Source organism: Thunnus thynnus, chromosome 18 (genome assembly GCF_963924715.1).
Source record: "Thunnus thynnus chromosome 18, fThuThy2.1, whole genome shotgun sequence".
Lineage (NCBI taxonomy): Eukaryota > Metazoa > Chordata > Actinopteri > Scombriformes > Scombridae > Thunnus > Thunnus thynnus.
In genome coordinates this window covers 1,281,963-1,308,214 of record NC_089534.1, presented here as the reverse complement: position 1 = coordinate 1,308,214, position 26,252 = coordinate 1,281,963, and the positions used below count along the sequence as shown (strand labels likewise).

The 26,252-nt window shown below is 38.3% G+C and overlaps 1 protein-coding gene across 7 annotated transcripts in view; it reads right to left on the bottom strand.

Annotated features, from left to right (window-relative positions):
• The window catches only part of LOC137169671 (NACHT, LRR and PYD domains-containing protein 3-like), a 243,019-nt gene that overhangs the window by 157,141 nt on the left and 59,626 nt on the right, over positions 1-26,252 (bottom strand). For 3 of the 7 annotated variants that reach the window (XM_067572971.1, XM_067572975.1, XM_067572977.1), the window contains 5 exons: positions 9,364-11,164; positions 8,219-8,392; positions 7,851-8,024; positions 5,270-5,316; positions 3,867-5,041 (listed from right to left, as the gene is read on the bottom strand). In XM_067572971.1, coding sequence (XP_067429072.1) covers positions 4,455-5,041; positions 5,270-5,316; positions 7,851-8,024; positions 8,219-8,392; positions 9,364-11,164 — 2,783 coding nt within the window. In that variant the 3' untranslated portion in view covers positions 3,867-4,454. Of the gene's footprint in view, positions 1-3,866; positions 5,042-5,269; positions 5,317-7,850; positions 8,025-8,218; positions 8,393-9,363; positions 11,165-11,440; positions 11,670-11,851; positions 11,931-12,276; positions 12,391-13,527; positions 13,642-15,203; positions 15,321-15,417; positions 15,520-17,573; positions 17,702-23,604; positions 24,774-25,001; positions 25,049-26,252 lie in introns of those variants that run through there. The other 4 variants (XM_067572974.1, XM_067572976.1, XM_067572970.1 and 1 more) reach the window with 4 other exon arrangements.

The window sequence follows — 26,252 nt, the reverse complement described above, 5'->3', positions numbered from 1 at the left end:
CAGAGACCAAAACCGTTGTTTGTACCAGACTGTAAACATGTTTATTTCGGCTGTAAAGTTGGACATTTTAACATGGAGGTCTATGGGGATTGACTTGCTTTTGGAGCCTCAAGTGGCCGTTCAAGGAACTGCAGTTTTTGGCTTCATTTTACAGCCCCGGAGGTTGCCGCTTGGTCAGGGCGGCTTGTTGTTTGTTTGCATGAATTCACAGGTAAAAGTTTTCACAGATTTTCTTTGAGAGTCCATTGGAATAAATGAATGAACCTCAAAATGTGACGATTCCAAATGCCGATGTGAGCAGGACTTTACGGAGGAAAGATCCAAACTTGTTGCTTACAAACTTTAGTTTTTGAAAATAGCAAGAAGAGCCACATCATCACTGTGCATCTGCTGCTCCTCCGACTGGAGAAATACATCTCTGATTTATTTCTCCTTGTGTGTAGAAACAAACTCTCCTCTCTCTGTGTTGCTGAAACCAACACTTTTATTTTTAACCTTTATTTATTCTCTCTTTTGCAGGAACACCCTGATCACACACAGTTACACACATTCACACGGAAAGCTGCCCAGTACAACCACAGTCTGACCTGCTGCCACTGAGCAGCTTCACTGGAGCAGCTGGGGTTGAAGGCCTTGCTCAAGGGCACCTCAGTGATGGTGATGAGGGGGCACAGATTTATCCTGCTGGTCTGGTCACAGGCTGGCTTCTGTAACCTTTAGGCCACCGCTGCCCCAGCTTACTGTTGATGTTTCTCATGTCGGCTTTAACAACCAGCAGAGTTTCAGACGGTCAGCTGACTTTGTTTATGGAAGAAATGAACAGGACTGATCTGATGAACTGCAGGAACACCAGATAACAATCCTCACTTCCCTCTCTCCTCTGTAGATAAAACCTTTACATATTAGATTTATCCAGAGAAACGTTTGCATGTTGTTGTTTCACCTTCAGTGTTTGTTTAAACAGATTTAACCCTTTACATCCTGTTCATATTCTAACTTTCACAGTTTCTCCTCATAATGAGTCTCTGTACCAAACGTCTGAACCACAAGTGTATTTTTCACTCATAAACATCTCATCAGTCATTAATAAACTAATAATAAATCCCTAATGAAGCTTTCAGAGAGCAGAGAGAGTTTATTCTTTCGTTGTTTATGGAGAAAAAAATTTCACAATCACACAATATACTGATCCGATGTTTCCTAAAACATGACAGACATCATGGTTTCAAGGAATTTTATTGAATGTGGAGAATGCAACAACATTCTTTGGATAAATACATTCAAAGTTAACCAGGAAAACAGTTTTTTCCATGTTTGTATATTCTGGGTCACTTTCAGAAAAGTCATAAAATTTCAGGCTGAAAGAAAAGCTGTTGAGGTTGTTTTTACTGCTCTCGAATGTACAAATGGGTCAAATTTGACAAAATTGGTCTAACGTATGATAAAATACAGTGTTTAGAAGAAAAGAAGGATGGGTTTTTTTCGAGCATGTTCTGTTTCCTCCCTGTCTCTCTGCAGGATCATGTTTCTGTGTGACTTAAATATCCCTGCTGACTTTGAACGCAGCACCGCGGGGTGAAACCGGATCCAGGAGCCGGGCCTCAGCGCTGCTTTGAAGTGACACCGCTGGGTGTAAATGTCACCGCTGGCCAGAGGTGAAGGCGGGGGCGCCGCCTTAATAATTCAACAGGAAAGACCACCATCACCCACAGACTGAGGTCGGATATGTTAGTCAGCAGAAAGAGGACAAAAGAAACCTGCAGCTTCAGAACAAAGTCAACTTTATTGGTGTCACTTTTTTAAAACTTTCTTTAAAATCACATTTTTTAAACGATTTCCTCATTGTGACTCAACACAGAAACTCAGGACTCTCCTGGATGATGTTACGATGACGTATGTTTATGTTATAAACATCAATTTCTATTATTTCAACTTTGCTTCTGACAAGTCTGGTTTGTTTCTGTCAGTTTGGTGGACAGCTCTAAATACTACAATTCCCATGAACCTCAGCTGCTGTTGCCACAGAGAAGAAGTCAGACAGAGCGGTAGTGAATTTAAAATGCATCATCCTCATCATGGTGACTGAATTCATCCAAAGTCAACTTGAACATTTTGAACTGTCCTCTCTACACATACATTCTTCTCATTTTGTGTCAGTTTAACAAATTATAAAACCTGAAAATAAAGAAAAATGACACAGATGATTAGAAAAGTGTTTTGTTTTGTTTGTGTGTGTGTGTTGGGGGGCTGAGGCTGAAAAGACAAATGACACAAGACATCAAAGTTTAAAAAACCAAAACAAACAAAATAATTTAACCTGTTTTCACCCTAAAATGTAATAATTTTTATTATGGTTTTGTGCTCAAAAGGGCGGCGAGTCCTCACAACATGAGTAAAGCCAGAAAACACACACACACACACACACACACACACACACACACACACACACACACACACACACACACACACACACACACCTGGATGTCAGCTGGTCTGTGACTCCACCTAATGGAGACTTTCCCACATTACAGTCTGTTTGATCACATGATGTGAGAAACTGTTTCAGCCACCAGATGTCCTGATAACACCAGGACTGACTCAATCTCCCATCATCCTCTCTGTTTCTGTGTCTACCTGCAGTGACAGAAGAAGAGTTCACATCCTTTAGTTCAAGTATAAAAATACTTCGTTACAGGTAAAAGTACTGCAGTGAAAATCTTACTGAAGTAAAAGTACATAAGTTCTGTTCTCTCAGATACACTTTTAATGTTTAATTAATTATTCCAACTTTATCTCCTCATTTTGTTTGTGATAATTTGTGTCTCAAAAGACTTTCTAGTTACTATTTATGTTTAGAGTATACTGTATAGTAGAGCTGCAATGATTAGTCGATTAATTGATTAGTTGCCAAGGATAAAATTAATCTATTTTGATGATCGATTCATAATTTTTAGTCATTTTTTAAGAAGAAAATGTCCAAATTCTCTGATTCCAGCTTCTTAAATGTGAATTAAGTAAATTATCTTAATAATTCTTCCATCACTGCCCAAATATAATGAGTGTCTACTTACTAACTTAATACTTTTTCTTATAATTTGTACTAAAATTTCACCACCTTCTGTAAAATGTCCTAAAATGTACAGTTACATACCTGCAAATTACTCAGGAAAGTTCCAGGAAATGTATAAAAAGTTAAGAGAACTCTAAATAAAGTTTTTCAGTGCTGATGTGCAGGAATTTGTACTGTATTAACTGGGTTTGGGTGTTAAGTGACACTGAGAATTTATTATATTTTTGCATATTCGTCACCAGTTATGATTGTGATGTGTGTTGGAGGCAGCAGCATGTTGATATATAACATCTCCATAATCCAGAACTGAGAGGAAAACTGCTTCAACAGCTGTTTACTGCTCAGAGGGAAACTGTTTGTTTCTGTTTCTGTGGCACTAACAAGGAAGTTAGTTTTATGTTTTCATTGAGAAATAATTTCAGATGAATAAGGTTTCAGAGGTCGGGAACAAAGCAACATCTGTCCAGCTGTGACTGACTGACAGCCGCTCGACCTGCAGGTCTCTTCAGGGAGCGTCGGAGTTTTCATCATCAGCTGCAGCTCAGAACCAAACAAACACTGTTTATCTGCATTACAGAGAGCAGAGGAGTGTTTACTATTTACACTCTGTGACCACCAGCTGCTGAGAGGAGGAGGAGGAGGAAGAGGAGTGTTGCTGTTTTGTTGTGAGATCGTGAATTCCCAGAATTCATTCTGTCATAAATGTTCTAATGAGAGAAAAACACAAGTAGTGTAGTAGAAGTAGAAGTAGTATAACATTACACATCGATGTAAAAAACAAGTGATGTTCTCTGAATAAGTAGTGAATGAATATTTTTATTCAAGTGTAAAACAGCCAAAGCTGCCCAGCAAACATGAGCTTACAAGACAATATTTACATCACCTGCAGAGGCAAGAAAAACTAAAGGAAAGCAACCCATACATGTTATTATATACATACATGTCAGACACATTACATCAGATAGAAACATACGTTCATGTTCATGATTTAACACAAACTGAGCTGATGTCAAACAGACTGGGATGTCTGCTGGACATTTTCAGGAAAAACTTCACTTTAAGATCCTGATAAAATGGAATAACTAACAGCCACTAACAGCTACTAGATGCTGCTCCAAGAAAACTTTACTGAAGTCAATCAGAGTCAACACAGTTTTTACACATTAATTCAGCCCAGAGGAGATCATTTCACTACTTCTAATAGAAACAATATTCTGACATTAAAGCACAGTCAGTGATCCAAATGAAACCAGAGTGAAACCTCGTCCACCATCAACATTTAAGCACAGGAAGCTGCTGTCACTTCCAGTTTCTGTTGTTCACTGGTGAACAGAGTGAACAGTGATTTCAGCAGCTGTCTTCAGTCAGCAGTGTGACTGTTTGTCTACACAGGAGGAGACTCTTCCTCAGACAGACCACACAGAGACACTGAGGAACCATGAGACCACCAGAGCCCAAACCCAGCATACAGAGGCTGAGTGAATGTGGTGTTGAAGGTGTGGAGGTGGATCAGTGTGTCAGAGGAGACTCTGTAGAAGGACAGAGTGCCAGCAGGACAGTCCACATACACTGCTACTCTGTTAGAGACAGAGGAGGAGGAGGAGGAGGAGGAAGAGGAGGAGGAGGGGATGGATGTGCAATTCTTATTGTGAGTGACACAGTAACCATCATCAGAGCAGAACAGACTCCAAGACTGATCATTATATCCAAACCTACAGTCATAACTGTCTCCCTTCCTGCTGATTCCTCTGTAAGTCACTGATATATCAACTCCTCTTCTCCACTCGACCTCCCAGTAACAGCGACCAGTCAGACCATTTCTACACAGCAGCTGAGGCCAGCAGAAGTCAAATCTGTCTGGATGATCAGGATATGACTGATCCTCCTCCACATATGTCACCTTCCTGTTGTTGTCAGACAGTTTGAGGTGTCTGTATGCTGTGTTTGTGTCCAGTGTGAGTTCACAGAAATCTGATGAAGAGAAGAAGAAACAACACAGCAGCAGTTTATCATCTGACACACCTGATGGATTTATTCTCTGTTTAACTTCTGATCTGTTGTTCATTTCTATAAAGTTTAATGACACATTTTGTCAGTAATGTTTTAATGAATAAAAACCACAAAAACCAACTTTGTATTTAAAGAGAAACTGACTGTGTGCTGTTTAGTTGTCATGAATCAAATTAAATCCACACTTACACTTCTTCACACCAGGTTTTAACCTGAGCTCTCCACCATGGTCCAACCTGGAGGAAGAAACACAGTCAGAATGATTTTCTATCCAACATGAGTCCTAACTGCTGTTCAACATGAAGCAGTGTTCCTCAGTTTGTCAGAGTGACACAGAAACAGGCTGCAACTCATCTGTCTCAACTGTCTGCTGGATTCTTTCACTGAAGTCTGAGAGGAAAAGGCGTGAAGAAGAAGATGTGATGTACAAATATGTCCTCAGACATGATGAATCAGAATATTAAATATTGACCTCTGCATGTTGTGCTGAGGATAGAGCCTGTCATGACTTCAATATTAAAGGAGACTTTACTTCAAGGTGAAAATGAAGTTATCAGAGAATAAATGCAGCTATAAGACAGCAAAACATTTTAATGCAATTATATAAATCTGCTCTCTGCTCATTTGTTAGCTTTAAATATTATAAAGATAATAATAATAATAATAATAATAATAATAATAATATCTAAATAAAACATCAATGACAAGTAATAAAGTTCTTTTAAACATCACTGCATAACTACAGTAACCTCTTAACAGATCAGTAAAACTACAAAATTCAACTTGTAATGTGTCATTTAATCCAACTTGAGGCTCTGAGAGAGTCAAACAGGAAATCTGTGATTTGGGGCTGAATAAATAAAACTGACTTGACTTCAATAATTCAATATCAAGATTTCAGAGTTAGAGAATAAATGAACCTTTAAGGCTGTTCATTTATTTGGTTTGAATATATAATAATTATAATAATAATAATAGTTGAAAGACACAATAAGAAACAACAACAAGAAGTTAGAAAGTTCTGAATGATACAAGTGAACTTCTTTAGAATGAACAATAAATACATGTTTAATAAAATAATAGATGGACTCTCCTCTGATGAGTTCAGGGACACTGTAGGAGGACAACCGCTTGTTCTTTAATTCTGGTAACCAATCTTTGATTCTTAAGGAAAATAAGAGACAGTGGCGCGGGGAAAACTTTTGAGGAAGTCAAGTGAGACAAGAGAGACAGGAAAGACTACGTTGCTGCTTTAACAGCCAGTGTAATGTAACCAGATGAGCTATTAGCACGCCGCTGTCACTTTACATAAAACAAATCAAAATTGTATCACCGACACGCGCCCGCGCGCGCACGCACGCACACACACACACACACACACACACACACACACACACACACACACACACACACACACACACACACACACAACAGCCGACACTTGCGTTTACCGACATGCTTTCTCTCTCTCTCAAACACACAGTCCTGAACATCTTAACCCTTAATGCAAAGTACAGATCCGATAATGGATAAAAGAAGCATTCATTCACAAATTAAATCAGGAGACGTTTAAAGTTTTATTTTTCGGCTACATCATAAAGTATCAGTAGTCTACATGTATCAAACACATGACTTATAAGCCCCGTTGTATGTGCTTGAAATACACAAATACTCTCCATACTTCCTTATCGTTTAAAACTAGACCAAATGTTCATTATACAACATGACCTAGAACACATAACAACCCAGTAACAGACCTGCAGAGGCCATAAACAATCAAAACAAATAGCATCTATTCAGGTAACCTGGCCCTATGAGTGCTGTCCGTGGTGCTGATTTTATATGTGTAAACAACCACAATAAAACTTCAGTCTGTTTCCACGGACTGACTAACACATTCAGCTAAACCCAGGCAAGCATGCTTGTTCTGTTACTGGGTTGTTATGTGTTTTAGGTCATGTTGTATAATGAACATTTCGTCTAGTTTTAAAGGATAAGGAAGTATGGAGAGTATTTGTTTATTTCAAGCACATTCATCCACTGAGATGCGCCACAGCCCACAGCTGATCCGGGCTCTTCCACTGCAACACCGCTGGTGATGCTGCATCAACAATGCTGGACCTGCTAAGATGACGCCTCTACCACGACGACATACCTCAACAGTAAGGCTTAACATGGCTTTGTGATCAAGGGTTGATGTCGAATAACATTAAAATGAAAAAAATTATTTAGAGAAGTTGAATTAGCTTTCCCCTCAGCATTCCCCGGTACAACACGTTAAGCCTCGAGTCACGCACTTCGAGCCACTCTTACTGAATAATTTTCTTTATTAATTTTTATCATTCCTAGGTCTTATTTATTTATTTATTTATTTTACTTTCTTTTTATTTATTATGTTCTGTATATTATCTGTATATATTATATTATCTATGCTTTATCATGTATCCTCAAGACGTTTAGCTATTAATAAATGTCTTCATTTATCCTAAAAGTGTTTGGTTGTTTCTTTGAGCTGCAGTAAACAGAGGTCACTGTTTGGGACAAGAACTTACGACTGTAAGACTGATTCACTGATTTATTAACGCTCCTACAACACCATGAGAACATGAAAGTTTAACAAAAGAATAACTTTATGTCGACTTACTAGCTTTTTCCAGAGGTTTCACTCACATTACATGACCTTCACACTATTACATCCATGATCAAGAATGAACTTTTATGTTCAGCATAAAAGTTCTTTACCTGAGAGTATCCACCTATCTGTCCATACCTGAGAGTGTCCAGTCTCCAGTGTGGATCCTTCAGTCCAGCAGACAGAAGTTTTTCTCCTGACTTTCCTGGATGATTGTAGCTCAGGTCAAGCTCTCTCAGATGGGAGGGGTTGGAGTTCAGAGCTGAGGCCAGAGAAGCACAGCCTTCCTCTGTGATCAGACATCCTGACAGACTTGAAATATAAAAAGATTGATAACACAATGTTTTTTAATCATAAGTACCAGAGTCCTACAGATGTTGTGCAGAATAATTGACATTGATCTGAATATAAAGCAGCATGCAAATGATCAACTGTTAAAATCTCTCTCAGAGTCAGCTTTATTCTCATTGTTCAAAATAACAAAATTATAGATGCTGTATCCTGACCTGAGAGTTTCCAGTGTACAGTGTGGACTCTCCAGTCCAGCAGACAACAGCTTGACTCCTGAATTTTGCAAGTTGTTGTTACTCAAGTCCAGCTCTCTCAGACTAGAGGACTGGGAGCTGAGAACTGAGGACAGAGCTGCACAGCTTCTCTCTGAGAGGTTACAGCCACTCAGCCTGAAGAAAAATTAGTGATTATCATAATAAAGAAATGTTATTTCCCTTCCATAAAATATTAAAGGTTTGTTGATATGTTTGGCTGGACCTGCCATGGACCAACCCTATAACCCAGAATGTCCATCACTGACTCACTGACTGAGTGATGAAGTAGCAGTCACATGTCACTCTCAGCGCAGCCCCAAAATAAGTTTTAAAAACACACATTTACCAAGCACCTCACATGGAGGCTCTGACACTGACAGGAGTACAAACCCGTGGATACAAACAAATGCAGTAGATCCATTTTACCAGCCTGCACTGCAGCTAGCAGCTAATTAGCATGCCTAGCATTGTTAGCATAGCTATGTCGTGCTGTGTGTGTGTGTAGCCTATAGACTGTATAAAAATAAGTTGTTGCAGTGGTGTTTATAGTTTGACAGCACTGTGCTGGGTAGGTGACGGGTGTGTTTACAGTGTTTGTGTGCTCTGAAAGACGTCACAGCGGAAGTCACAAGATGATAGACTGTTAGCTTAGCATGCTAATCCTACATAAACATATGAATAAGACCATATGTTTACAGACATCTGAAGACTGAAACAGATGAAAGAGAAAATAAAAATAATTAGAATAGTTACAATCGATGTTAAAATAACTTATCTTTCAAATGAAACATCCCAAGATATGAGTGGAATGTTCTTACAACTGCATTTATAACTTTTTTTTACTCAAATGTAGCTTAACCATGTCATGTGATATGCTACTTCAGTACACTTTAACAACAAATATTACTGGGACCACTACAGAAAATCACAGATGGACATTTAATATCCAGGAATTCACATTATAGACACCACCACTGACTATGACTGTAAAAACAATTGGCCACAGTTTCACACATTGACCATACACAGTCCAGCCATATACTAGAACTAGTCTTGTTTATAACCAAATAGTGTATAAGTACTTTTCTAGTCATCCTTCCACTTACAGAGCTTTATTTGAAGCTTTGACCACTGGCAGCAGCCTCAGAAGAGCCTCCTCTGAAGCAGAGTATTTCTTCAGGTCAAACACATCCAGATCTTTTTCTGATGACAGTAAGATGAAGACCAGAGCTGACCACTGAGCAGGAGACAGTTTATCTGTGGAGAGACTTCCTGATCTCAGGGACTGTTGGATCTCCTCCACTAGAGAATGATCATTCAGCTCATTCAGACAGTGGATCAGATTGATGCTTCTCTCTGCAGACAGATTCTCACTGATCTTCTTCTTGATGTACTTGACTGTTTTCTGATTGGTCTGTGAGCTACTTTCTTTCTGTGTCAGCAGACCTTGTAGGAGAGTCTGACTGGTCTGCAGTGAAAGACCCAGGAGGAAGCGGAGGAACAAGTCCAAGTGTCCGTTTGGACTCTGTAAGGCCTCATTCACAGCACTCTGGTAGAAATGTTTTAGTTTAGGTTTGTTTTTAAAGACTTTAGAAAACTGGGTTGTTGTTTGTTCTGCCAGCAGATTGACTCCAGAGTTGATGAATGTCAGATGGATATGAAGAGCAGCCAGAAACTCCTGAACGCTCAGATGGATGAAGCAGAACACTTTGTCCTGGTACAGCCCTCTCTCCTCTTTAAAGACCTGTGTGAACACTCCTGAGCACACTGAGGCTGCTCTGATATCGATGCCACACTCTTTCAGGTCTGATTCATAGAAGATCAGGTTGCCTTTCTGTAGCTGCTCAAAAGCCAGTTTTCCCAGAGACTCAATCATCTTCCTGCTCTCTGGACTCCAGTGTGGATCTGTCTCAGCTCCCTCATCATACTTGACGTTCTTCAGTTTGGCCTGAACCACCAGGAAATGGATGTACATCTCAGTCAGGGTCTTGGGCAGCTTTCCTCCCTCTCTGCTTTTCAACACATCCTCCAGAACTGTAGCAGTGATCCAGCAGACAACTGGGATGTGGCACATGATGTGGAGGCTTCGTGATGTCTTGATGTGGGAGATGATTGTGCTGGCCTGCTCCTCATCTCTGAATCTCTTCCTGAAGTACTCCTCCTTCTGTGGGTCAGTGAACCCTCTGACCTCTGTCACCATGCCGACACACTCAGGAGGGATCTGATTGGCTGCTGCAGGTCGTGTGGTGATCCAGAGGTGAGCAGAGGGAAGCAGTTTCCCCCTGATGAGGTTTGTCAGCAGCACATCCACTGAGGTGGATTCTGTAACATCAGTCAGGATCTCATTGTTGTGGAAGTCCAGAGGAAGTCGACACTCATCCAGACCGTCAAAGATGAACACAACCTGGAACTCTTCAAACCTGCAGATTCCTGCTTCTTTGGTTTCAGTAAAGAAGTGATGAACAAGTTCCACCAAGCTGTACTTTTTCTCTTTCAGCACATTCAGCTCTCTGAAAGTGAATGGAAATGTGAAGTGTATGTCCTGGTTGGCTTTGTCTTCAGCCCAGTCCAGAGTGAACTTCTGTGTTAAGACTGTTTTCCCAATGCCAGCCACTCCCTTTGTCATCACTGTTCTGATTGGTTCATCTCTTCCAGGTGAGGCTTTAAATATGTCTTCTTGTCTGATTGTTGTTTCTGGTCTGTCTGGTTTCCTGGATGCTGTTTCAATCTGTCTGACCTCATGTTCATCATTGACCTCTGCAGTCCCTCCCTCTGTGATGTAGAGCTCTGTGTAGATCTGATTCAGAAGGGTTGGGTTTCCTGCTTTAGCAATCCCCTCAAACACACACTGGAACTTCTCCTTCAGGTTAGACTTGAGTTTATAATGACACTCTGCAGCACGAGTTCCTGAATGAACAAACAAATGAAATCAATCAGATGATTCTACAGCAAATTGGTAGAATGTAAACATTAAACTGCAGATGTTTATATTTTCCTCCACCATGAAATCTATTCAGCTCATCAGTTGAGGACAAACAGTTTCTGACTGTTTTCAGCTCAGAAGAATTCATAGATCTGATGCAGATGTGTGCATCATATTAACAGCAGAGATTGAAATATAAAACTCTCCCATGTTGCCTCCATTTCCTCTCCATCATATTAAAGCTGTTAAAATCCTCTTACTGCTCTGCAGACGGTCAGCCAGCTCCTCCTGCTTCATTCTCCTCAGGAAGTGCAGTGTGATCTTCAGAAATGCCTCTCTGCTGCTCCTCCTCTGCTCTTCATCCTCACCACCCAACACCTCCTCATCCTCACTCTGACTCTCTAAGCATTCTGGGTAATCTGGACTCAGAACCTTCTGCATCTTCTTCAGCTCATTCTTCACAAAACTGATGATGTTCTCCTCCAGCAGCTGGAACACAATAAAATGTAAATTTAACTGGTAGAAGTCAACATCAGATCATCTGTGACAGACTGAAAACCTGCTGGTCTACAGAGTGCAGCATGGAGACTGTTAGGACCAGAATGGTAGTTTAGTATTTAGTCTGTGGCTGTTGTAGTTAGCAGTAGTAGCTGTGCTTTACATTTACACACCATAATTATGGAGTCCAGGTGTGTTTGATGTTGCTGGACAGACTGACCACTGAGAACCTTTGAGCTCTGCTGATGAACTCTGTGAAGAAAAGATGAAGTCTTAGAATAAATAATGACACTCAGTGTTAAAGGTGTTGTGTTCTATCACAGTGGATCCACATAAAACACTCAGCTGTTCTGTCTTATCTCTGATCATTTGTGTGTGTAAAGACTTTGTACCTCTGTTTTAAAAAATGTTATACAGATAATGTTTGTAGTTTTTGAAAAGTGTATGTAGGAGGAGTGTGTGTGTTTGTATTTATATTTATGATGACATTGTGTGTAAAAACAGTATTAGTCACTAAGGTCAAGAATAAATCTCCACAATCAATCAAACTTGTTAGGAGAGCTGGATAATAACAGACACAAACATTTTACAGTCTGACCTCTGATCAGCAGACTGATGTTCATGTCTGAAGTTAATAGGTTGATCCACAGACCGGTTGCTCTTCATGGACACACAGCTGGGTTCAGTGTAACTTTGTCTTTTATGATGGATCCTGATGGAAACAAAACACTGATAAATGCACATGTTCAATATAATTCTTCTCAGACAAAGAATGTGTTATTGTCAACACGTTAATAACAAAGACTTCATACTTCTTCTGTGGTAAATATTCTAAATGCAACATCTGTAGGAGCTGCAGGTGATAAAATAAAATGTCTTGTTCAAAACTAGCCGATACTAAAAAGAAAAAAAGATGTTGACAGTGAAAAACATGCATTTAAGGATGACTGGACTGAAAAACACAAGTTGATTTTGCCTGACAGAAATATGAGACCATTGTGCTTGAATTGTAATCAAACAGTGATCATAATGAAGAGTGGGAACACATACACACACACACACACACACACATACACATATATATATATATATATATATACATACATGTATATATATACTAACCCGCTACTTCATTAGGAACACCTGTGCAATCTAATGTAATCCAATACAACAGCTCTGCCATAAATTCTACTTTATGTTTATTATTGAGGTTGTAGTGGGTGTTGATGTACTGGAGTGCATTACATTGAGTGGTGTTCCTAATATTTTGTCTACTTCATTAACATACATGAGGGGGGGAAAATATTAGGAACACTTTTCGATAAAATGCCCTGCAGTGCACCATCAACCACCACGACATCAATAATAAACATAAAGTAGAATTTATGGCAGAGCTGTTGTATTGGATTACATTAGAGATTGCACAGGTGTTCCTGATGAAGTGACCGGTTAGTATATCTATCTATCTATCTATCTATCTATCTATCTATCTATCTATCTATCTATCTATCTATCTATCTATCTATCTCTCAATATATATATGTGGGTGTGGGTGTGTATATACACATATATATACATTTACATATATTCTTTGTGTTTTCCAGTACAACCATCTGATCTCATGTGACTGAAGTTTTGTACTTTATTCACATGATGACACCTGAGCAGCTATTTGTTACTGATGAAGGCCATGGGATACAATAGAAAGTTCCAGGATTAACTAAATTGGTGGTCCTTGTGTTAAGAATATTTATACTGTATGTCACCACGGTCAAGAATTATTTTCTACATCAATGATATGTCTTCTTAGGAGAGCTGGATAATAACAGAAAACATTTTACAGTCTGACCTCTGATCAGCAGACTGATGTCCATGTCTGTAGTCAATAGGTCGATCCACAGACCGGTTGCTCTTCATGGACACACAGCTGGGTTCAGGATAACTTTGTCTTTTCTGATGGATCCTGATGGAAACAAAACACTGATAAATGCACATGTTCAATATAATTCTTCTCAGACAAAGAATGTGTTATTGTCAACACGTTAATAACAAAGACTTCATACTTCTTCTGTGGTAAATATTCTAAATGGAACGTCTGTAGGAGCTGCAGTTGATAAAATAAAATGTCTTGTTCAAAACTAGCCGATACTAAAAAGAAAAAAAGATGTTGACAGTGAGAAACATGCATTTAAGGATGACTGGACTGAAAAACACAAGTTCATTTTGCCTGAGGGAAATATGAGACCATTGTGCTTGAATTGCAATCAAACAGCGGCCGTAATGAAGAGTGGGAACACACACACACACACACACATATATATATATATATATATGTGTGTGTGTGTGTGTGCGTGTGTATTGTGTTTTCCAGTACAATCATCTGAGTGGGAATGCAAAATGCCACCATGACACCAAACATGCCTGTTTTGAACATATATATATATGTAGGAGTCATGAATGGATTAATTTCAAGTTTGAATGAATTGCAAAGTAGTAATTTTTTGTTTAATATTTTGGGTTACTTTGGTTTGTTTATTATTGCATGATCACAGTGATTGATGATCAGGTCACATGGATATGGGCGGTGGTATCCTATAGTTAATATAAGCACCTGTTCACCTGCATGCCAGCTGGTAAGAAAGACAGAGGGTGAGTGGGTCGTCGTATTTTTTGTTGACCGCTGTTTTACACCTGATCGCTGTGATTATTTTGAGTACATTTTGTGCACATTATAATAAGTTGATCCTTTTCATTAATAAAAGTTATTAAACTTATTTTTTGATCTCAGCGAGTCTTTTTGGTAGTGTGTCAGACAAACAGCAAACAAGGCCCAACCTCAGCCTCTCAGTGACTTTTACATTGTTGCCAGTAGTCGCTACAATATATATATACATATATATATATATATATATATATATATATATCTCAGTGGCGGCTGAGGACAGGAGGAAAACCAACCTGATGAAATCAGAGAGGTGGGGGGCAATTTTATATGCCAATAAAACAATTTGCTTTCAAAAACAAAAACCCCTGAGTGGTGTAAAGGCTGCTTCTTTAAAGACATTTAGCATATACATATTGTTTCTAAAGAAAGAAGAGCTCATTTTAGCCGTGCAGTGGTTCTGAATGTGCCATTTTACCAACAAAGTGAAATTCAAATTTATAGTATTGTTCTATTGTGACAACAGATTTATGTTCTCATCAAAAACAGACAACATATCACATGATTTACACGTGTTTCCTGTGTATTTTCTTAGTGTACAGAAATATATAAATGTACTTCAAAAATGAAGTACATCTCCCTCTATGGACCAGCCTCCACTGATATGTATGTTATATTATTTCTTCTGTTGTTTGTCCATCAACACGATGTCCAGTCGGTTAGCCATCACCAGTTGTCAATCTTGATGTGGAAGTCCTACAGGATCTCTGAGGCCATTGTGAGATCCTGTAGGACATGTCATGACATGACATGATATGTCTTCTTAGGAGAGATGGAGAGTAACAGACACAAACATTTCTTACCTCTGATCAGCAGATTTATGTCCATCGTTGAACTCAGTAGGTTCAAACATCGACTTGAGATTCTTGACAGACACCCGACTGAGTCCAGCAGAGTCTGGTCTGTGCTGCTGCTCTGGGCTTCAACACAACACACACAGAGCTTTGAGTGTGAATAATGATGGTGGAGTGATGTGAGTGGAGAACAGTGATGGACAGTTAGAGATCCTCATCTCACCTCTGAGCTTTGGTCTGGCTGTCATGTTCCCCACACAGAGAGCTTTTAGAGGGAGGGACTCCCTCCTCTGTGTCCTCACACTGATCCATAGCAGAGAAACACCTTCACACAAACACAACAACAAGCTCATTCATTACAACAAGCTGCACATCACAGAGCCACACTGCTGTCTATCACACTGTCATTCTTTATTCTACCACCAGATGGAGCCAAAGTCAGTAATTACTTTAAGATTTCCACTGTGGGTACATGTTGAAGAAACTGCATTAACTATATTCCTTTTTATACAGTTGTATTTTTGTCCACTAGAGACTCATATGCAGCAAGTTATAGTTCACTTCTGTTTAAAAACTGATGACATGATATATTTTTATTCAGCTGTGTGGCAGAAAGAAGAAAATACTCACCAGGTGAATTCAGGTCCACATCTGGTCACAGAGTCGTTCTACCTTCACCTGTAGAGGAAACACAGAGAGAAGCTGCAGCTGATTCTCCTTCATCAGTCCTTCATCATCAATCTGAGGACGCTGTCACTCTCTCATAACTTCACAGTCAAAGTCCAAAACCATAAAGATGATATTAAACCAGTGAACCTTGCAGCAGAGTTCAGCTCCAAACACACAGGAGGAACCTGCCAAGACTCTCTGTGAGGACATTAAACAATCTCACAGTGCCGCAGTATTCTGATTTACCTGGAAACTGATGTTCATCTGTCCACAAACTAATGTCATTGTTGTCTGTCTGATGTGGACAAAAAGGAGCAAAACATGTTGAATATTTAAACACTGAAAGCTTTAACCCTTCCTTTACCAAAATACATTATCTCCACTTTGTCATGAAACTGCTGCCCAGCAATACTGTTGCTGATGTATTTGCAGCAGATTTTACTGTTTTATGATCAATTAATTAACTGACTACAAAGCATTTATTTAAACAACATGATTTACTTTAAATGATATTTTGAAAGGTGAATATTTATTAATATAACATGTAAAAATCGGTATCATTGTACTTTAACCCTTTAACACCCAGTGTCAGTTGTGTTCTGTACTTTATATTTGGGGAAAGTTTTCTGTTTGAGAATGACTGTAATGACCAAACACATGAATCTGATCTATTGATGAACATATTACATGTTAATATTCATTAATATTTTCATTAAACTAGAAGTCTGAGCTGGATATTATTCTTCTCCATATTCTTATGTAAAATAGGTAGACAACATAATCTATTTAATTAAGAATAATTAACAGACCACCAGCCCCAAATTTATAATACTACATTTTTTTAAATGAAAAATGAAAAATATGTTATTAGATATAATCCTAACATTTATTAAAGAAACAAAACATTTATTTTGAAACAGTCACAAGAACATAATGATTTGCCTCCAAATGTAATAAAATCCTCAAAATTGTTATAATGTTCAAATTTTCTCCATATTTGTGCTTCGTTATATCCTGAACCACAAAATACAATTTAAAGATTTGAATATGTTAGTTAGTGACAAGAGATAATAAAGGCCTGTGTTTTAAATCTTTACATTTATCTTTAAATATTTTAAATTATGATAAAAGCTGAACAGAGAAACCCAAAGATAGTTCACATGTTCTGTTAGTTTGGGCCCCTGATGGCTGACAGGCCCTAAACAGCCTCTAAGTTCTTCCAGTCTGGGCTGGTTCTGGTCCATCTAGAAAGGATTCTGCAGCCTTTGGGACAGTTGAGACATGAACTGTTTAAAATGAGCTTCAGTTAAACAGAGTCAGTCTCAGTGTTGTAAGATGGCTGTTTTAACATTTGGAGGATTAACAGTTAAAAAAAAAATGAACCTCAGTCAAGTTGATCAAAGCTGTCTGACCAGTTCTGACACTTCCTGCATTTTTCACTGATGATGGAGATTAAAATACAACTGCAGTTGATTTTACCTGCTAATCACTAACAGTGATACATATGAATTATTCTAGAATTAGTGTACTTTAACTTACATAGAAAACAAGAATATTTATACCTGCAAACATCAAATACGTATTATTGAAACAGCCGATCAGCATGAAGAAACATTTCAACTGTAGTCAAACAGTGATTCAATGTGATCAAAGTGATCAAAGTGATGGTGTTGATCAGACATTAACAGATTTCTCTGGTAGGATTCTCACCTGCTGAACTCACTTCAGGTCAACTTACAGACACTTTCCACCTTCATGTGTCGAGGAAACATCAGGAGAGAAGAAGCTGCTCGTTCTACCTCGTCAGTCCTGGTGTCTGTGTGCATTTAATCTGAAGACGCCGTCACACCCTCATAACTTCAGAGTCCAAGTCTAAAACAATATCAGAGTGACGTGGAAACCAGTCTAACCAGTCAGTGTCAGAGAAACCAAACATCAGTTGATGTAGTTCTACCATCTGTCCAGTAGATGGAGCCAACTGACCATCTAATAATCTAACGAGCCTTCACTCTGTTCCTCAGTCCTGGTTCCAGACCAAGAGGGACCGGCGTTTTTCTGAGTCCTTACTACAAATACTGCTTCTAATAATACAAGTATAATAAACATGAACTGTCTTTTGTTTATCACTCTTCATGGACACACAGATGGGTTCAGGTCCAGGTCCAGGTCCAGCAGAGTCTGGTCTGTGCTGCTGCTCTGGGCTTCAAAACAACACACACAGAGCTTTGAGTGTGAATAATGATGGTGCAGTGATGTGAGTGGAGAACAGTGATGGACAGTTAAAGATCCTCATCTCACCTCTGAGCTTTGGTCTGGCTGTCATGTTCCCCACACAGAGAGCTTTTAGAGGGAGGGACTCCCTCCTCTCTGTCCTCACACTGATCCATAGCAGAGAAACACCTTCACACAAACACAACAACAAGCTCATTCATTACAACAAGCTGCACATCACAGAGCCACACTGCTGTCTATCACGCTGTCGTTCTTTATTCTACCACCAGATGGAGCCAAAGTCAGTCATTACTTTAAGATTTCCACTGTGGATACATGTTGAAGAAACTGCATTAGGCGCGTTGCAGCCGTGGGCGTTATGGGTGTTGCAACACCTGCACTTTCACAGAAACATGATTCCATCCTCCTCACTTTTTCCTGATGACACAGTTAACAATTTAAAACCACTACAACAGCTGATGTATTGCGTTTGGGAGCCTCTGTGTAGCGCTGTTCTGAAACGTGAGTTAATCTCTGTGTCGTTGCCTAGGAAACTCTTGGTAGCGTAGCTCCTTTTAAGGAATAGGGTGTTGCCTAATATGTGTGCCTAGCGGGTGAGTGAGTGACTCGCTTGCACACACAAACCCTTTAATATCAATAACAACAATAACAACAACAAGACACACAAACAGCAACACACTGTAATATATAGAAATTAAATATATATAGGGGAGAACGGGGTAACATGAGACACTTTTTACATTTGATGATTTTACTGCAAAATAAAAGTGTATTTGTTTCAAATAATAGTTACTATATATACCTCAGGTTGTTGTGTACCCATGGAAATTAAAACAAGTTATATAATTATTATGGTTTTAGAACAATGACCCATCAATAAAAGTTAGTCCTATGGCACAACTTGCCCCAAGGTAGGGGTAAAATGAGCACTCTACACATAAAAAGTGCTGTTAAATACTGATATAAAAATGACACATAATCAAACAATTTTGAGATAATTTTGAAATTTATTAATGCCATCAATTAAACAAAGGCAAAAATGAATACTTTTAAGTAAAATGATGTTTGTGTCACTTTTGTTCAACATGTTACCTCAACATTTTCAGTAAAGATTAAACTGTGAATTTTGTGTTACTGTAGCTACAGAAAGAATATGTGTGTAAAAAAGTCAGAATTCTCTGATTCAGCTTCTTAAATGTGAATATTTTCTGGTTTCTTTAGTCTCTATGACAGTAAACTGAATATATTTGTGTTGTGGACATTTGAGGACGTCATCATGGGAAACACTGATCCACATTTTCACCATTTTCTGAAAAGCGTAATCATTTTCTGACATTTTCTTTCTTCAGCGTAATCAGTGATGAATGTTTTGTTTGCCATGGAAACACACACTCAGAGACTTGAGGATTAGAGAAGAAAACAGTTTTTATCTTATTTTAAAAGATGTGAAACTCTTTAGTTTATATTCTCTTACAGAGAATTATAATTTAATGTGTTATTTTTAATAACTTCAGTTGATTTGATAATAAAATAAACTGACGTGTTTCAGTTTGGACTAGTTGGTGAATAAAGTCAGTAGAATCAGACCTGCAGCCCTCAGAGGTCAGAGGTCACTCTCACCTCCACTCTGTCAACAACAGTCACTACATTACCCATAATGCTCCCATCGTTCTGGTCTGTATTGAAGTAAGTCTGATCTGAATTCTTTTCTCTCCTGTGTTTATGACTCAAGAACAGGTGAAAAAAAGATCAGATTTCGTCATTGTTGTTTAAAACCCTCAAAACTTATTGTGTGTTTTTTCTGTCCAAAAGAAAGACATGACAGTAATGTTACATAACGTACATATATGTATCTTGTGTTTAGAGCTTGTGGAGAAGTTAAAACTCACCTGGAAGAAAACATGAGCGCTTTCAGTCCTAGTAGAACATGGTAGTGGTGAACTTGTGCCCTCTTGTGGCTGAAATGAGTACGACAATAACAAACACTTAAACAATCCTGAAAAAAAAAAAATTTCACCAGATGAGAGACGTGCAGACAAACTGAAACAGAGCAGCTGAGTGATGTTTATATTTCTGTTTTTATTGTTCAGAGACACGTTCAACATCTGCAGCTCAGATTATTATGAAGATGATGAAGAAGAGCTGCTCACATGACCTGAAACCTGCCGTCCATGTTATTAGTCTGACAGAAAACTGTTATTGATCAAGCAGAAATGTTAAATCTTGTCTGGTTTCAGCTTCTCAGATGTAAATTGAAACTCTTCAATAATCTGCAGAAGAATCAAAGCTTGAAAATAAAAGTGGAAATCAGGAATCACTTTGTTCACTTCAAAGATTGATGATCACTGAATGTTGTTTGTCACTGTTTTTTCCTGAGCTAAGTGAACGCATCACCGTTCAAATGTCCCGACGTCCAGCTGATTCTGTCTTCACTTCAAACTGTCACCTTCAGTTTAGAGCTGCAATCATTAATCAATTAGTCCATCGACACAAAATTAACTTTATGTCATTTTTAAAGCAACAATCTGCTGGTTTCAGCTTCTCACGTGATGATTTACTGCTTTTCTTCATCATACATGACAGTAATCTGAACATTTTGGGGTTTTGGACATTTTCACTATTTTCCGACATTTTGAAAAGAGAATTATTGATCTATTAATTGATAAAATGATGCTTATTTGCAGCTCTGGTTCAGTTCAGAACAGAACAAAACTAAGCTCAGCTGTCTTATTTATCACATCATGATGTTTCTGAGAGTTTCTGCTGAGGAAGACGTTAAAAGTGACCTTGACCTTTAACGAGGAAACGAACACAGATCAATATCTACTGATTCAGTCAGTGATGATGACGATGATTCACTGTCAGTTCACTTTAAAGAGTCACTGATGAAGATTTGTTCGTACATGTGCAGATTTCAGTCAAATGAACGGTCGTCATTAGTATTAATACACATATAATCACCTGAGACATGATCATTAACAACAGCTCCGCCCACCTCATTAGCATATTGAGATAAACGATCAGATGTTCGTCCAGATGACGTTCAGATCACATGACTGAAAGAACATGTTGTAGACACACACACACTCATTAATCCAGGTGAGGTGGATCATGACTTCAGGTGTTTCACCTCCTGATGTTTACAGAGGAAACTGACTGAAATCAAGAGTTTTATTTCTGTCACACTTTTACTGTTCTGCACTGATCTGTAGACACTTTTCAGATTCACACTTTAGATTTGATTCATATTTTTATTTGTTTACACAAATGCAAAAGATACAAAGTGATAAAGACAGAAACAAGAGCATAATGTGATGAAGAGGAGAAACCATCATCGGGGCTGAAACAGGGTCTCTGAGGCAGACGTTACTCCGTTAGAAAAGGAGAAAGAACATTCAAAGGATGAAAGAGAGAAAACTAAAGATAAGATTGTGCACAGTAGCAGACATCTACATATACAAGAACACAAAGTCATTAAAGTTAAAATGATGAGATTATAATTACTAGAGGGCAGTTTATAAAGGATAATATGAGATAATATGGAGAAACAAACCTTTTACAGATAAAATATGAGACGGCAGAGCGTCTACAGGACTGAACCTCTGTCAATGAAACCAAACTGTAGCTGAGATGTTTGACAGACAGCAGGTCTGAGTTTACACTTATTTAGACTGAATAATTGTGCAATTGATGATTGTAGGAACACAGTTGATGATAATATGGAGGAAGAATCCTGAAACTCTTCATCAGATCTCATGTAAGAACATTTTCTTCTCCTCAACCTCTCTGACGTTTTTCTCTGTGAGGTTTGTTCCAACAAACTCTGTTAAACTCTTTGTGAATCTCTGGTTTCATGAACGTCACCTGTTCAATGAGCAGCTGAACCTTCCTGAGATTTCATCCTAAATGTCCGTATAAGACGACCTGTTCTGCTCCGTTTCATTCACAGAAATGTTCCCAAAGAGTGAAAAGAAGAATCAGAAAGCAGCAGACACGTTTATCAGTGTCAGTAGTTCTATTAGAGGAACTGAAACTATTAGAAAACATGAATCCATCAGAGCAGCTGCACTGTGACACAAATAAAGAGGAAACACTTTGACGTGAAGTTAAATAAAGCAAAGAGCTGCATGATTAATATGAGAGGAGTCATGTGACCATCAGAGATATTAGAGGAGAGAATATTACAGTTTATAGTAGGTGAGTCAGGTAAGTTGAGAGAGAGACAGTGAGGAGAGAGAACGAGGGAAAGATTTCTCTGGAACAGGAAGCTTGTGAATGAGATAAATGACCAATCAGTGGTCTGCAGTGTAAAACATGAAAACTAGACAGTGAGAACAGCTTTTAATCAACAACAGTCAGACTCTCAGGCTGCTTCCCACAGCAGCTCAAAACCAGTTTGTCTCATATAAAAACAAATCTTTGGAGCAAATATATCAAATGATCCCAACTGAAGCCACAGAAAATAAACCATCTCAGAGCCTGATATGATCAATACACTTTATTTTAGGATACACATTTTATCAAAAGTTATGTATTTTATTTTAAATGCAGCTTCATTCTACTTGAAATGAGAAAAGATTCACTGTTACAGTTGTGAACATCTGTGTTTAATAGACTGTTAGTTTCTTTCATGTTGTTGCTGTTTAAACTCATTCACACCTCAATCAACTGGATTCATGTTTCTATGTGTTGAAGCATCAATCAGCCTGAACAGCTGCTGCACTAATATTATTAACTTTATTAAAGCACATGAACTTTGTTTAGAAAACAGATACAAAGATTATTATTATTATTATTAATGATATGAATATACAGGATATAACATGTTGGATTAATAAACTTTAATTTATGATGGGCAGCTGAGTTCTTATGACCAAAGTACAATTAACAATGAATAAAAAGTATTTAGGTTTTTATTGTTTTATTGGACTTTACAGCAGCCTACTTTCCTTTTCCATTGTATTTATATAACATATCTGTAATCATTCTGCAATATTACTCTATAATATAATATTCTATGGTGTTTCTATAATATTAATATTTCTCTGCACTACAGTAACATCACATTGTAAATATCACATATGGTCACATATAGCAACATGATTTCCAGCTGTGATTGTTGGTAAACTCATTAATGTGAGACCTGACGTGTCTGTGATTACTGGATATCTGATATCTGATCAATGATCAATGATTCTGACCCTGCTGATGTCCTCCTGGATCAATCTCCAGCTCTGATTGATGCACCACATCTTCATCATCATCATCATCATCATCATTATCATCATCATCTTAAACATTAATTAATGATTAAAAACAACAATGTCAAATAAAGAAGGACTGTAAAACATCAAAATGTGAGAAATATATGTAACATCTGTAAAGATCATGTTTGCTGAATTCATTCTGTCATAAATGTTCTAATGAGAGAAAAACACAAGTAGTGTAGTAGAAGTAGAAGTAGTATAACATTACACATCGATGTAAAAAACAAGTGATGTTCTCTGAATAAGTAGTGAATGAATATTTTTATTCAAGTGTAAAACAGCCAAAGCTGCCCAGCAAACATGAGCTTACAAGACAATATTTACATCACCTGCAGAGGCAAGAAAACCTAAAGGAAAGCAACCCATACATGTTATTATATACATACATGTCAGACACATTACATCAGATAGAAACATACGTTGATGTTCATGATTTAACACAAACTGAGCTGATGTCAAACAGACTGGGATGTCTGCTGGACATTTTCAGGAAAAACTTCACTTTAAGATCCTGATAAAATGGAATAACTAACAGCCACTAACAGCTACTAGATGCTGCTCCAAGAAAACTTTACTGAAGTCAATCAGAGTCAACACAGTTTTTACACATAAATTCAGCCCAGAGGAGATCATTTCACTACTTCTAATAGAAACAATATTCTGACATTAAAGCACAGTCAGTGATCCAAATGAAACCAGAGTGAAACCTCGTCCACCATCAACATTTAAACACAGGAAGCTGCTGTCACTTCCAGTTTCTGTTGTTCACTGGTGAACAGAGTGAACAGTGATTTCAGCAGCTGTCTTCAGTCAGCAGTGTGACTGTTTGTCTACAAACGAGTAGACTCTTCCTCAGACAGACCACACAGAGACACTGAGGAACCATGAGACCACCAGAACATAAACCCAGGATACAGAGGCTGAGTGAATGTGGTGTTGAAGGTGTGGAGGTGGATCAGTGTGTCAGAGGAGACTCTGTAGAAGGACAGAGTGCCAGCAGGACAGTCCACATACACTGCTACTCTGTTAGAGACAGAGGAGGAGGAGGAGGAGGAGGAGGAGGAGGGGATGGATGTCTGTCTGTTATTGTGATAGACAGAGTAACCATCATCATCAGAGCAGTTCAGACTCCAGGACTGATCGTTCCATCCAAACCTACAGTCAACACTGTTTCCTTTCCTGCTGATTCCTCTGTAAGTCACCGATATACGAACGTCTCCTCTCCACTCGACCTCCCAGTAACAGCGACCAGTCAGACCATTTCTACACAGCAGCTGAGGACAGAAGTCAAATCTGTCTGGATGATCAGGATATGACTGATCCTCCTCCACATATGTCACCTTCCTGTTGTTGTCAGACAGTTTGAGTTTTCTGTTTACTGTGTTTGTGTCCAGTGTGAGTTCACAGAAATCTGATGAAGAGAAGAAGAAACAACACAGCAGCAGTTTATCATCTGACACACCTGATGGATTTATTCTCTGTTTAAGTTCTGATCTGTTGTTCATTTCTATAAAGTTTAATGACACATTTTGTCAGTAATGTTTTAATGAATAAAAACCACAAAAACCAACTTTGTATTTAAAGAGAAACTGACTGTGTGCTGTTTAGTTGTCATGAATCAAATTAAATCCACACTTACACTTCTTCACACCAGGTTTTAACCACTGCTCTCCACCATGGTCCAACCTGGAGGAAGAAACACAGTCAGAATGATTTTCTATCCAACATGAGTCCTAACTGCTGTTCAACATGAAGCAGTGTTCCTCAGTTTGTCAGAGTGACACAGAAACAGGCTGCAACTCATCTGTCTCAACTGTCTGCTGGATTCTTTCACTGAAGTCTGAGAGGAAAAGACGTGAAGAAGAAGATGTGATGTACAAATATGTCCTCAGACATGATGAATCAGAATATTAAATATTGACCTCTGCATGTTGTGCTGAGGATAGAGCCTGTCATGACTTCAATATTAAAGGAGACTTTACTTCAAGGTGAAAATTAAGTTATCAGAGAATAAATGCAGCTATAAGACAGCAAAACATTTTAATGCAATTATACAAAATATAATAATAATAATAATAATAATAATAATAATAATATCTAAATAAAGCATCAATGACAAGTAATAATAACTACAGTAACCTCTTAACAGATCAGTCAAACTACAAAATTCAACTTGTAATGTGTCATTTAATCCAACTTGAGGCTCTGAGAGAGTCAAACAGGAAATCTGTGATTTGGGGCTGAATAAATAAAACTGACTTGACTTCAATAATTCAATATCAAGATTTCAGAGTCAGAGAATAAATGAACCTTTAAGGCTGTTCATTTATTTGGTTTGAATATATAATAATTATAATAAAAATAATAGTTGAAAGACACAATAAGACACAACAACAACAAGTTAGAAAGTTCTGAATGATACAAGTGAACTTCTTTAGAATGAACAATAAATACATGTTTAATAAAATAATAGATGGACTCTCCTCTGATGAGTTCAGGGACACTGTAGGAGGACAACCGCTTGTTCTTTAATTCTGGTAACCAATCTTTGATTCTTAAGGAAAATAAGAGACAGTGGCGCGGGGAAAACTTTTGAGGAAGCCAAGTGAGACAAGAGAGACAGGAAAGACTACGTTGCTGCTTTAACAGCCAGTGTAATGTAACCAGATGAGCTATTAGCACGCCGCTGTCATTTTACACAAAACTGTATCAAATTGTATCACCGACACACACACACACACACACACACACACACTCTCTCTCTCTCTCTCTCTCACACACACACACACACACACTCTCTCTCTCTCTCCCTCACACACACACACACACACACTCTCTCTCTCTCTCTCTCTCTCTCACACACACACACACCCACACACACACACACACA